Source organism: Ixodes scapularis, unplaced genomic scaffold (assembly GCF_016920785.2).
Source record: "Ixodes scapularis isolate PalLabHiFi unplaced genomic scaffold, ASM1692078v2 PGA_scaffold4__175_contigs__length_147842914, whole genome shotgun sequence".
In the NCBI taxonomy this organism is placed as follows: domain Eukaryota; kingdom Metazoa; phylum Arthropoda; class Arachnida; order Ixodida; family Ixodidae; genus Ixodes; species Ixodes scapularis.
Window position 1 is genome coordinate 142,683,832 of NW_024609879.1, and position 14,229 is coordinate 142,698,060.

Here is a 14,229-nt window from a genome sequence, read left to right on the forward strand (position 1 = left end):
ATTACAAAACATTTAGTATAAATAAAATGTTTTTATTATTTATTAAACGGTTGAGTAATATTTTAAACTACTTTCTTAATAGTTTAAAATATTGCAACGTTGAAGACGGAGCTTCACTGCGATCCCGACCACGCTTTACCTCCTCCATGGTAACCATAGTAACTATTACAACTATGAATCACTACGCGTCCTACGCGTCATACTTGGATTTGCGTCCGTTTTGTTGGTCATCTTTCAAGCGTGGTCATGATCGTAGGATTCCTGCATTCGTACGGAGAGCAGTATGTGAGGTGGGAAGAAATGAAATCGCCTTCCGTCAAGTAATCTCGCGCAAAACGTCCATCTTTGATATTTACAGCGTGTAACAATGTCGCCCCAAACACTGGCATACTAACCTCACGTTGTCCAAACATCTAACGGTTAATTCGACATCTACTTTTTGATTTCTAGTCTTTTTGGCCTCTTATTGAGACTGAAATCGTGCCTCCAGCATTCTGCGAAAGTGAGTTCCAGTTATTTGCTAACATGCTTCTAAACGACAACAACTGTGTGATGCTTCGTGTGTTTTGTATCCTTTGTATCACTCTTTTTTGCGCTTTGCACGTGTCCACCAGTGTTGCCAAATGAGCACACTCATTCCATTCCATTTCCATTCCGGGAATTAGAGTTTCCGATAATTCTATTTCTCTCAGCTCTTTGGATGGGCCCATTCCCATTCCTGAAATGACTGAACCGTCCATATTCCGTTCTTCTAATTCATGAACGTGAAAATGACACTTGGCAGCTGTGCTGTCATTACGAAAAAAAGAGCCCTATAAAGCTGATGTTATCAAACGCATCCACAAATTACTAATTATACTAAGCCGGGCGGTGGTAGCTCAGAGCATTTGATGGCAATGCAGACCACGGGTTTCCCCAGGATTTAAAATAAGAGGGGGTATCTAGATTTTTAGGGGAGGGGGCAAGGGGGGGGGGGGGGGGGGGCACTTGAGAATAGAGGAGTCGTTGCGAATTACGCGGGTGCCTTCAGAAAAACAAGGGGTGTGTGTAGGCAAATCAGATGCAGACATCGGTTGTGCCATGAAAAGCAGAAAGCTCGCAACAGACATCAAAAGTTAGAACCACCCATTTATTTGTCAAACAGTCCGTATGCCCTCCACTTGTTGGATATACATGGCCACTATATATGTTTGATAAGGTGTTAAAAATTTCTAGTTCGTGCATGGAGCAAGAAAAGCTATTGTGCCGTTTGCTTCGGATACTTGTAAGTACCGCAGCACCGCTAGTATGGTGTCAGAAGCGACGCCGCATATACCTTCTCCTAATTTCCATGCACTGGTTCAAGAGTCACTTTAACTGTGCGCTAGTGTTGCACCAGCAGGCCATAGGCCCTAACTAATGATTGAAATACCACGCATAACAATTGAGCCCATTCCATTCCCACTCGATTCCGGACAAAGGGCATCTAATTCCAACCCCATTCCATCCCACCCAGCGCTGCCGCCATTTTATTCCCGTTCCATTCTCGAGTCGTGGACATGCGTAATGATTCCGGAATCATTCCAACTCTGCGACACTGGCAGCTCCAATGATGCCACCTGCGTTGTGCAGCTGCCTGCACTACTTTGTTTCTATAGTATGAATTCTATATGAATGCACGACCCCATTATAGTATGAATTCCCGGAGCATATTTATTAATCTGTCTATAGTTACTGGCAGGGCGAGAACGGCAGGGTGCCTCCTTCAGATGCCTGGCTTCTAACCCTCCAGCATGTGCTCGTTGCCTTGCTTTGGCTGCACATATGCGCTCAAAGGCCGCGAGACGCCGATGTGTCATTGAAGGTTGTGCTAGGGGCGGGACGGCTGAAGGACTTCCCTGCGGATCTAATCCTACCCTTGGGGCCAGACACATTACAGAGGTGAGTGAATTACATCAAAAATTAAAACACCCCATAGCATAAAAACGCAGAATGGAAAATGGCAATTCGTCATGGCAGTTCGAAAACTCTACAAGCTATGGCTCGGGGAAGGTAAGCGATTCACGCAGTGCAGGAAAGCTAAGAATAATGGGGTCGTGCATTCATAGAAGCAAATTATTTGGGTTGCTCTTCTAGATAATGGGGAGAAAACGGTGCAAAAAAGACACAGGGACGAGTAGACGAATGACAGAAACACAGCGCTGAGTCTTTGTTGTTGTTGGCAGATATCAACGTAGACTCACTGGAGTTCACGACTTCGTTTTCTTTTTTCATTGTCTTCAATACATACCAGCAATGAAGTGGGATGAGAAAGGAAAAGACACATTCACAGCAGGAAACTTCTTCAGCCAGCCATTTGAACATATAAAAACGGAGTGTAACAGAATAAGTAACAATACTGTCATATTCTGTGACACTTGGTTTCTATATTTTCGAATGGGCGACTGAAGAAGTGTACCGTCGTGAATGTATCTTTCTTTCTTTTTATTCTACCTCATTGCTTTTATGCATTGAAGAAAATGAGAGAGAAAACAAAGTCATGTGTCAGCACTATGTTCCTGTCTTTCGTCTCCAGGGGGAGATCGGTGGGCGAGTGGGCTAGCGCACACCAGCTTGGAGCACGTAGAACGAAAGCTTGCGCTGCAGAACTTAGGGTTCCTGGGTTCAATCCCCACCCCTGCCTGTTTCGATCATTGTACCAGCATGCGGTCATGTATCACTACTGTGTGATGCACGTTAAAGAACCCGGGCTAGCGGTTGTACTGCACTGGCTAAATTTCTCATCTACAGCTGGGAGACTCGCCGCCTATTGAAGCAGACCAAGTTCTAGGCTGTATAAACATGCACACAACCCAATTTTTTTTCTCATGTGCACTGCGAGATGCCCCGGAGCATGTTCCCGTAACCTGGTGTTCACGGCCTGACTGACCTATGTATATTTTGCCACGGGTGAAAGGTATTTTACATATAACCTGGCTTTGGCAAGGTATGTATGTTTGCTCGTGTCTCAGATCACATTCATTGTGACGTTCCTGCGGGGTATTTATCTTTGGACAGTTTTTTGAGCTTGTCTGGTGCTGAAAATACAACAGGGATGTCATACCTGGAAGCCACCTCTTTTATGTTGTGTGATACCCTGGGAATGTAGGACATCACACATGCACGTGAGAGGCTGTAACTGCAAGCCGATACTGACAGAAACAGAAGTCCTCTAAAGGTTCCGTGAAAAGAGATCAAGGGAACTATACGAGGCGATGACCATCAAAGAAAGGGAAAACTCTTGCGTCAGTGCACCATCCGTGGCGTTAAGTGCCAAAGAACTTCATTACCTTACCTTCCCTACTTGAGGTTGTATCAGTGGTCTACTGTCAGCAACTTCCTCTTCCCTTTTTTTTTTTGCTATTTCTCAATCTTCTTGAATGTAAAATCATTCTCTTTCTTTTTTATATTTTTTCTCAGCTCTGAAGGAGAAAGAAACGCTACTTGTTTCTCATCTTCCATGTGAGTATTGAAATGACAGTTGTGAGTAAGTGCTTCCGTCAGTGTGTACTTGACTTTTGCACTACTTATTTGTAATAGGCATATCCAACTATCCTACCTTAATATTTTACCCCAGTACCTGCTTTGTTCATTGTATGCATTAGTGACATTCATGAGAAAATGTATGATCACTTTGAGTGACTGTTTCTTGACCGTTCACCTTCTTCTAAGCCTTGCAGGTCAAGCACTCTGGACGCCGTCTGGACAAAAATGAGCCGATCTACGTGTCACCACCTTGAAAAGAGAGCGAGTCACTGGCCAAGTCAACCTTTGGCAGTGGCTACATTCTTCACACAAATGCGACCGAATCGGATGAAACGGGGCGCGGTCACAGTTTATCGCAGCTCAGCCGAATTGCATGCTGCCTTTCCCCGTCTGCCCTACTTCTAGCCGACTCGCCTGATCTGATGTTATCATCTCATGTGTGACATGATACGTGTGATGTGTTATTGTTGTTGCATTTTACATTGTACCTTGTGTGGACACAAGAAAGCACAGAGAGTGCTGCACTTGCACCACACTTTCCTCGAAGGCAGTGATTGAATTCTCGAATTGTGTGCGAGTGTATTGGCATTTTCTTGGTAGGGCGACATCTTGACATGCACTGAAGAGGCACAGGTCACGTTGAAACGTGGTGTTTGATTTTTGATTAGAACAGCTTGATCTTAACTCGAACAGGCTGTGAACAATGCATTCATGTGGTACATGAAGGTGAGTTATACGGTCGGGGGACCTAATGTATAGGTCTAATGGTCACAATAACTGGAAATATCAACTGAAATTTGCCGATTAACGTTTTAATTAGTGAAAAGAAACATATGGTTCCGATTAGAAACTTGCTTAGCATAATTAAACACCGCTATATCAGTCAATTTTTTAAAACTGTGTGGGAAGCATGGTGGTACACTAAATTTACCACTTGGGCAACTGGGCGCAAGGCTGTCAGCCTTGCGTCCAGTTCATGAGTGGCAACTTTGGCGTACCCCCACATGTTTAGAGTCCTTACACTCTTGACTGGTTTCGTGGCTTTAGGTGATGCTCAGCGAGTTTCTGATTGAGACCATGTTTATTTTCGCTAGTTAGAAAGTTAATCAACAAATTTTACTTAATTATTCGGCTTTTCGTGACAATTAGCTCTCTGCATTATGTCCCCCCGGCCCTATAACTTGCCTGCACGTACCAGATGAATGCGCCCTTTTGCAGCTTTTTTTTTCTTAAATAAAGCTATTTGTAATATACAATCAGACACCCCATATATTGCTTTTTCACGGCAGTGTTTCTCTGGATGTTTAGGGACAACACCCTCGTTTCTGTGCTGCGTCTTGGCGCTTCCCCTCTTGGGAGTTCTCCTTGGACGAATGCAATCCATCAGTTTTCTGGTTTTACACGCGCGAGTGTTGCCGTACGTCTCATCTTTTTCTTTCCTTGGTTCTTTCTGCTGGGGCCGGTTGGTCAAGCGTAGTTCGATGAATATGTGATAATAAATAAAAAATGAAGTATAAATGAAGTTCGATCTGCCTTCCCAACAGAGTTTGCCGAGACGGCTTCCTACGAAGAATGGCTGGCCACCTACTGCGAGCCCAGGGGCAGCGTCCTGCGCTTCCAGAAAGCCGGGCCGGATCGGCAAACGTGGAAGAAGCATCACCAAGGTAGGACAGGTTACGATGCCCCTTCTGCGCTTGCCGCAACCACAATGCCCGAAACTCGTCTGCCACATTCACCGTTGCCGCTGCGATGCTGCGCGGATCACAACTGGCAGCAGCACGACCGACGGTTTTACGTCGTTGTCGGGCAGAAATCGAGGGACCACTCTTTTGGTCGTGGTAAATAGAGCAGTCGCGAGATGCGTTCCAGGCACCGCACTGCTACTGCTGCAGAACAGATGCCACCATAGGTACGAAAGGGTGCACACTGGAAGGCGACCGTCCGTTCTCACTTTTTTGCTAGGGCTCACTCAGAGATTCACGGAAGCTCCCCGGGGGATGAGATGCCCTTTAAGTGGCTGGGTTTTTCGGGATGTGGTCCTACAAAGGTACGGCCTGTCGGGGCCGGTTCGCCCAGTTGCAACTCCTTACAACCGAGTGCCTTAAAACCTCTTAAAATCTCTTGCGAGACCTGTTGGGTAGCTGTGGACCACACCATTTCCGTACATGTACTTCCTATTTTTCTTTCGCTCATTATTCTTTTCTTTTTTGGCTTGGTAAACCTTTGACACTGTTATAGATGACCGTTTTTCGTAGATGTACATACATTTGATCTCGCAAATATTTTGAAAGCTTCGCTCTAGTAAAATGTAGTTCGAGAGTCATCTGGTAAGTGGGCCAGCAAGCCAGTGTGTTCTCCCGTCACGAGAGATCGCAAGAACTTGGTCGTAAGCAAGCGTAAGTGTGTGAACAAGCCTCTGTGCAGACGACCCAAACCTGTTTTCGTCCCGCAAATGACACTAAAGAAGCTACGTTTGTGGTCGACGGTGCTTTTGGTGAAGTCGGACATTTTCACATCCCTGCAACCTTAATTTATTTTTATTTTCTTTCTCCGTACGTTGCATGCCGTGCTTTAGAGAGAAATCGGGGGGGGGGGGGGGGGGTGCTGTTTTGTTACACGCACACATGGTATGCGTTACAAGTAATCAAATTTCTTGTAATCGGTTTCTTATCAGAGGGATTTGATAATCATACGATTAGTTTGTTCACACAGCATTCGCACCAGTAATCCAATTACTTTTCAAAGTAATCGAATTTCTAGGAACAACTATAATTTTTATGTGCTACAATATTTTTTTTTCTTATCCAAACTATACAATTAGTTCAGTGAGTTCAGAAAAACAAAGCACGAGCAAAAGTCGACGTCACAGATTAGGGACACTGCCTAGCTAGAGGCAGCGCAGCAAACAAAACCAAACGGCACAGAGCCAGCCGGGACCTCTCGAACACACCGACCAAGTTCGCGACCGCAGGTTACATGTACGCCGTTTCACTTTAGGTCCAACTGCAGTCGAATCCACGATACGGTGGAGCCAATCGGGCAGCCCTAAAAGCGCATCGTCATCGAGCGGCGCACGGGTAAAAGTGCGGGATCACGGCGCCTTCCACATGTACGATTGGTTTCGTTGGCGATCACAGACGTAGAAAGGCGAAGAGCGCCGTGACGGTGCATTTTTGGTGCCACTTGATTGGCTCCGTCCAATTGTACTGTAAACTGCAGTCGAACTTCAAGTGAGACGGAGGGCAGCAAAGCTAAAATTTGGGGCGATTGGACACTCTGCAACTTGGTGACCTTATTTTTACCCCGAAAGATAAAAGAAAAAAGAAATGGTCGTTCAACCTTCTGCCCTCCAAAAAAAATGGAACCTGCATGGATTGCTTACTTCGAGCTGCTTTTAACTCATGTGTGAATACTCTGAGGCAGCAGGAAGAGGTCTGGAGGATGAGAACCAAACAAATCTTTATCGTTGCAATTAAAAAGAATAACACGAAAGGTTCTCGGAGTCTGCCCCTCTACCAGTGACGTCACGAGGGGGGGGGGGGGGGTGCGGACCACCTTGGGTGCAGCGCTTGGGGGGGGTGTTGCAGCGGGCCACAAAAGCGGGGGGCGGGGGGGGTGTCGCGGCACTGCTAGTTTTCGCTGTAGTTGACGTTGCTCACGCTGCATGGTAACGCATCTCAGTCACATTATTTGTCCCTACGATCGACGTTGTTGGATCGGCTGCTAGTAACATGGACTTTAGATATACGACTCACCATCTTGAACTGCATTTTTCCCATTGTTAGCAATTCTTCTTTCTTCCTTTTAGTGTCAGGTGATCTGGTGGGTCGCATACATATTTTCTTACAATGGTGTAGTTCTAAACCATGCATTGCCGTTTCAATAAACTGATAAAGGTTCCACGATTTCAGTGGTGTTACCAGAGCTGGGCACTAACTTGAATGGCAAAGCATAAATCTTGTCATATTAACAGTGCCGCAAGAGAGGGTTCTGCTCTTTGTTGCTCCAATTTGTCGAGGCACAAAATCGTAACCTTACACGAAATTCCAGTGCTTAGTTAGCTGAAACGTTCACCCGAAAATATGCGGAGAGCTTTCGTCATAAACTGTTAATGCATATTCTTAGTTTGTAAACGGGAGAACAAATGCCTGCCTTTGGCTGAAGTAGCCATTCAATGTTGCCAACCAGACCTAACCTGCCTTCTTCGTGTCACTCCCACAGGTTGGACCGAGACAGCAATCGCCGGCGAAGCGGCGAGCTTTGACCCCCAGCACAAGAGTGACCCCTGTTCGCAAAAAGACGGATCCGACGTGCCACAGAACAGGTCGGACCAATGGGACAGGTCCGACGTGCCTGAACACACGTTGGACCAACAACAGGCCAATCGCCAGGGCTGCGGCCTCCCTCTCTCCAGCATCGCCACTCAGCACGTCTCCACACACGCACGAACGTACGTGCAGGGAAAGCCTTTCAGTTGTCTCATCTGCCAGAAGACCTTTGCGTACAAGGGCAGCCTCCATGTTCACCAAAGGGTCCACACGGGGGAGAGGCCTTTCAAGTGTGGCACGTGCGGGAGTGCGTTTAGGCACAGCTCCAACCTGAAGGAGCACAAGAGGATACACACCGGAGAGCGGCCGTACAGGTGCGAGGTCTGCGGAAGGACGTTCTCGCAGATAAGCCATCTGAAGGGACATCGACAGAGATGCCACAAGTGCTAGGCCCGCAACCCGTGATACTTGTGGCAAGACTGGTTTTGAGCTCAGCAGCACATTCATACCTGTTTAATGTGGGTCGCAAGATTGTCACCTTCTTTTTGCAGGGGTTGTGGTGACGTGCCTCGAGGTCTGCCCCCATCCTTCAATCTGAGCACTGCGTTTTCACGTCACTACAACCCCTGCAACAGAAGCAGACGAACTTGCGCTATATATAGGCATGCATCTGCTCCATTTCTGAGCAGTAGGGTTTGCATGGTTGTGATGCTTTATGGCATATTTTGCATTTAAAGGAAAACAAATGACAGGGGAGCCTCAAGAGACTGCCAGTTTAATCTTTCTTGACACGATAAATATAACTAATACCATAACCACTTTTGCTGTTTTAAATGTGAAAGCATTAACTGTCGCATGGAATGAACCGACGTCATCAGCCTTGAAACCACGCCAAACGTTGGTCAAACGGCACCTAAAATCCCCTTTCCCAAGTGAGGCCGATTTCTGATGGATTATGCTCCCATTGGTTGGAGTGCTTCATCAAGGAACGAGGCTCCCATTGTTCCAAAAGACGTCACCAGAGAAGCCCTCTCCATGGCGGCGCAGCACGTGCAGCGGCCCGGCCGACGGTGCAGGCCTGGCAGCAGAGCCCGCTTGTGCAAGCTCTGGAGAGGCTGCACGGCCGAGCTCAGCGCAGCGTGGCCACTTCACGAGAGCGTGTGCTCAACTGTCGGTCGGGGAAACATGGCTGTCCACGCCACTACGCCGCAGACAAACTAAGGGAGCAAAAAAACGACATTCATGCTTTCGCATTCACAACTCATAAGTGTTTATGTGTCTTTCGTCTTTTTTTGTTTTTTTACATTTATAAACTAGCTGCTTCAGGTGGAGTCTTGGAATTGTCTGCACTGTTATTTCTGTTATTTAGAGGTTGGCATAACTGCATATTTTAAAGCTTTCTTTTGGGCATGCATGAAGTTGCATTTTCACTTGTCATACCTTCATCCATACATGTAGATAAGTGGATATGGAGGGAGACCCTATAAAGGAACTAACCGGCCAAACGCACTCACGACGTCAATCCCTCCACTCTGCGCTTGTGTCACACTGCCCGTGGCACAAACACATCAATTGTAGAACCGTGCTCCGGAATTGTTGACTGTTCGAGGTCGGATTCGGCTACAATGGAGCACCGCTTCCCCTTAGCATTGTTGAAGGTCGTGGTGAGCGATCAAGATGGTCCGCCGCAACAGGAAAGATGGGGAGGGTAGCGATAGAGAGGGAATGCTTTTGTTGACTTGATAGATGGTGCCACGAAACTTCCGTCTTCTGAACGACGTCATACCATAGTTTCAATGACCGCCACACGTGGCTGCAGATTAGGACAAAAATGTTTTCTCCTTTGTCATCACACAGCAAAATTGCGGTATTTCGAGGGAAGGTGGACCGTTTTTTCTCACTTATGCCAAGATTACCAGTATAAAAAATACAAGCTGCAAATTCTTTTAACAATAAAATCGTTGCGCTGCCCCTTTACTTAGCTAACTAATTACCTTACCATATTTTCCAGACCATGGTCTGCACCCAATGCATATTCAGCAGAGAAACATTTGGTGTCAAAAATAAAAGTTTTATTTGGTGCATAGCCCACACCTTGCATAGTCCGCACTTAGAAATATCATACACAGCAGACGTTGACAAATGCCTGCTGTACTAGCTTACAAAGAAGCTTGTATTGTATGTAAATCAGCATTAATATACTCTGTTATTCGTAGAATCCTTCATGTCACAGTAAACAATCTAGAAAAAAACGGATTCTTGCATTGTCCGCACCTTTAGATAGTCTGCATCGAGTAAAATTTTAATCATGTATAGTCTGGAAAATTTGGTATATTGTCTTTTTCTATTGGCCCCCGTGGCCACCAACTTAGCCCCAGGGCTAAAAGAACCCTAATGCAAATCCCCTTTTTGAAATTCTAGATCCTTTTAAGGGAAACTGAAGTGGTTCTGTATTTGAGTAAAACACTTCAATCGTCTTCATTTAGACTCCAGGATCACGAATATCGAGAATATTTTTCAATTTGGTGCACAGAGGCTATAGAAAATCATTTTCTAAGTTCTGCTGAAGCCCCTCCTTCCCAGAGGGGTTACGTCATAGTAGCAGTTTTCGGAATCTCCGCTCTTTCGCATCTTCAGCACTTGACAAAGCTACGCTCATGCAATCTTGCTATTTTAAAAAATGTGAGAAAAAGATGTCACGACTGGTGCCAGTGCAGGGGAATATAACTGGCAAGCATGCAATTGCACGTGCTCTCCACACGAGTGACGCATGCTTGACGGCCGAAAACTCCTTTTATGACGCAACGACTGGTCGGACATTTCTCACATTTAGTTACACCTTCGGAGAAAATGAATGTGATATTCATATTCACCGGATAAAAATACTCTAAAATACACCTCTAACTTTTTTTCTTTTTTTGAGAAGCTCCTTAGCTTTTGTTTAAAGAACCCTCTTGGATAGTGCATATGCATGCTTTTTTTACGCAGGACAGCAGTGCATAGGTACCGACTGCAGGCTTCTCTTGAAACTTCCTGAAAGAGGCAGAGCTCTCTCCCCTCCCTTTCCTGTGAGAGGCAAGATGTCACACCGCAACATAGGCGCAGCCAGCAAACGACACACCCCGATGTCTGCTTGCTGCGCCTATCAGGAGATGGTGCTGCAAGTTAGCAGTGTCACTAACTTTGTCGTCTGCAAACGTGCCCGACATTGGCAAGTTTGTTGCTCTCACTTTTTAGAGAAAGAGAACTACAGTGCAATCCCCTTATAACTATAATAAGGAAACATGAAAATTATGTTGTTATAACTGATTATCGTTGTATCTAGACTAGAAACTGTTATAAGCAGATGCCATTATATGTGGTATCGTTATAAGGGGATTGCGCTGTACACCTTGAAATTTCACATGGTAAAAATGACTTGCTCAATGAAGTGAAAGTTCAAGCTTAACTAAGGCCTCAGGCCACCAGGAACATTGAAACTTTCTGCCTACTGTATTTACTCGCACAATGAACGCACCCCCCAAGTCGGCTCTCAAAATTTCGACTCTTTTTTTTCACTCGCGTATTAAATGCACCCCTAACTCCGATGTCAAAATTTTGACCCCCTCCACCCCGCGCGCGAAATGGACGCACTTTTCTATCCTGGTGCCGCGAGGTCGCGAATGCATGGGCAGCGTGGGCGAACAAAACGCCTTGCAAAAGGAGTTAAAAAAAATTAAAAAAAAAGATCCAACGGAAGCAAAAAAACAAAACATTTTTTTTTTTTTTGCACAGCGCAGTTTGGACTTTGGGTTCGCGCGCCGCACGCAAAGAGATAAGAGGAGCGGAGAAGCCTTCGCCTAAGCAACGCCTAAGCAAACGAAACAGCTTGCGAAAGGCGGCAAAAAACAAACAAAAAAATAAACTGAACTAAGAGAAAAAAACACAAAGGAGTTTTTTTTTTCTTTTTTTTTGCACAGCGCAGTTTGGTTACGGGGTCGCGCGCAAGGAGATAAGAAAGATAAGCGAAAAAGTCCTCGCCTAAGCAAACGCAACAGCTTGCGAAAGGCGGCAACCCCCCCCCCCCCCCCCCCAGAAAAAAACCAAAAAAAAAAACCCATGTAACTAACAAGTTTTTTTTTTTTTTTTTTTGTACAGCCCAGTTTGGTTACAGGGTCGCGCGCCGCGAGCAAAGAAATAAAAAGTTACGTTGATTTTTCAGGATAAAAGGTCCGTTCATTATGCGAGTAAATACGGACGCAAAAATTTTACTTCGCGTAATGAACTACCCCCCCCCCCCCCCCCCCAACTTTGCATCGATTTTTCGGGAAAAAAAGTGCGTTCATTCTGCGAGTAAATACGGTATATTGCAGTGTGTGACGTCCCACCTCACTGAGTTACACTTACTACACCGACAGACCAAAATGGTGGAAAAAAAAGGCATCATTCCTTTATTTCCAAAGGTAACAGGGAAGTCACAGACTTTGAGGAAAAACCTCTCGGAACAGCCCAGATCCCAATGCACCCTTGGGGACAAGTCGTAAATCATGCTCTCGACGACATTCCCCAGTCGCGTCGACGGCACATTGCGCACATTCTTTGGGCCCGGACAGCTGCGCCGAGGAACCAAATTCGCTGATGAAACGAGAACGGCAAGGAGTCGTTCAAGTGCTCGGCCCCTGGCACATGCTCCGTGCCTTCAGCTGCGCTTTGGCATGAGTTGCCGAGCCGCCGAAAGCGCCGCCAAAGCCAAGAAGCTCGCACTGGAGGCCGGGACACCGAAGCTCCTCCCCATCGTGATCACCTCCTTGCCCGGAAACGAATAGAGGAAATAAATTTGGGAATGCTTCAAAACGCAGGCAAGGCAACGCGACGACGACGACGTTTTAAATACTAGGTTTACACAACGCTCACGAGCGAGGGAGTCCACCACGCCGCAAAAAACTTGTGTGTCACGGTTTCCCACCCGACAATAGCTGCTATGCGACGCGCTAGGGACGTGCACTTTGACGCCACGGAAAATGCCCGGAAAGAAAGAAGCAATGAGTAAAATAAGCTCGGATGGCCGTCCAAAACGGGTCTAGGCCTTGTCGGTAAAGTTGGTCGCTTAAGCCACTAAATGAGCTGCGCTTAGAGTATCGGCACCCCGCTCCCCGATATTGTTGTGGGCGCCACCATCTTGGTGCTTAGTACAGAGCAGATGCAACTGCCGATCGTCACGATTCAAAAGTGCGACTTCCTCAGCATTACATTCCGTGTTAGGAAGCTCACGTAATATTGCTTCGCTCTGTCAGGAACTGTTTAAACATTTGTGGAGGACGGAAAAGCGCTCCTTGTGATTTTAGGTATAAAGCTTCAGGTAACTGGCAACCATCACTTTAAGCCCCAAGAGGGGTAAGTGTCATTACTCTGAAGCGTAGCTTATTTAGAAACATTAAACTGTCACAAAATAGGCTATGCTCAGAGTAGCGGTAATCCATTCTCTTGTTTTTCTCGTGGCCGCCGCTATTTTGGCGCCCAGTGCAGAGCAGGCGCAACTGTTACGATCCAAAAAATGCGACTTCCCAAGCTTTGAATGCGGTGTCGGGAAAGCTCAAGGGATGGAGTTTTGCTGTTGTGAACCGTTTCAACGTTTCTGAAGAACAGAAAGGCATTTCCTGTGACTCCAGATAAAAGCTTCGGACACCTGGCAACAACGATTTTAAGCACCCAGATTCTAGGCTAGGTGGCGCAAGCTACTGCTCTTTATGAGGGGTTCAGCTGTTGGCATCAGAGCTGTACATGTAGAGAGTTCGGTCAATGGGAGGTGCGGGCAGAGTCGGGGCGTGCGGCAGAGTCGGAAAGAGGGCTTGGCATGCTCTCTTGACCAACCAGAAGCCGAAAAAAATCCCCTAGCGTTGGTAGCGGCAAACAGTTCTGATCAAAAGTCTATGTTCGTATATGGTTTTAATAAGTGCGTAAGAGTGAAGTGTAGTGACTCTTTGTGGTTGAAAATAGGGTGCACGTGTTGTTTTGATTATGATCATGCAGAAAGATGTAAGAAACTAATGCGCCGCGCAACTCTGTTTTGCGCGGACAGAGTGTGACCGTTCGGACGGCAGATTCCCGGCCCTGGGTGCTTGGCGTACGGATCATGTCGATCGTTCCGCTAGTCGCCCTCTTCCACCATCATTTTGGATCAATGTGACTGAAACATCACGTGTACCATATTTTCAGCCATTGAGAGTTACTCCAATGCAGTTATCAGGTTTGTTTCTCGCGACCACCGCCAGGGTATTATTTCCGGCTTCTGGTTGGTCACATTCAAATTTCTGAAGACGCCCTGGAACACGCCCAGCCCGCTTTCGGCCAATGGCGCCTCCTCATTTGTCTCCTATACTTCCCAACGAATGGCCAAACTCTCTACATTTACGGCTCTGGTTGGCATCCATCCATCCATCCGATTGCCGAAGTGCCGTCACTACGAAGCGTGGCCCAT

General features: G+C 46.5%; 1 protein-coding gene across 1 annotated transcript; it reads left to right on the forward strand.

The window, feature by feature from the left end:
* The first annotated feature begins 173 nt into the window (after positions 1-173).
* LOC8041505 (zinc finger protein 3) lies at positions 174-9,281 on the forward strand. The gene is made up of 4 exons (XM_040215973.1): positions 174-290; positions 451-502; positions 5,049-5,168; positions 7,726-9,281. The coding sequence occupies exons 1-4, from the start codon at positions 174-176 to the stop codon at positions 8,220-8,222; spliced, it is 786 nt and encodes a 261-aa protein (XP_040071907.1). The 3' UTR covers positions 8,223-9,281.
* The last annotated feature ends 4,948 nt before the right edge of the window (positions 9,282-14,229 follow it).

Bases quoted from the DNA above. Each gene is read 5' to 3' on its own strand.
- LOC8041505 (XM_040215973.1), top strand. From the start codon at position 174: ATGAATCACTACGCGTCCTACGCGTCATACTTGGATTTGCGTCCGTTT. The intron at 291-450 runs GTGGGAAGAAAT...TTTGATTTCTAG, and splicing joins TACGGAGAGCAGTATGTGAG to TCTTTTTGGCCTCTTATTGA. The intron at 5,169-7,725 runs GTAGGACAGGTT...TCACTCCCACAG, and splicing joins GTGGAAGAAGCATCACCAAG to GTTGGACCGAGACAGCAATC.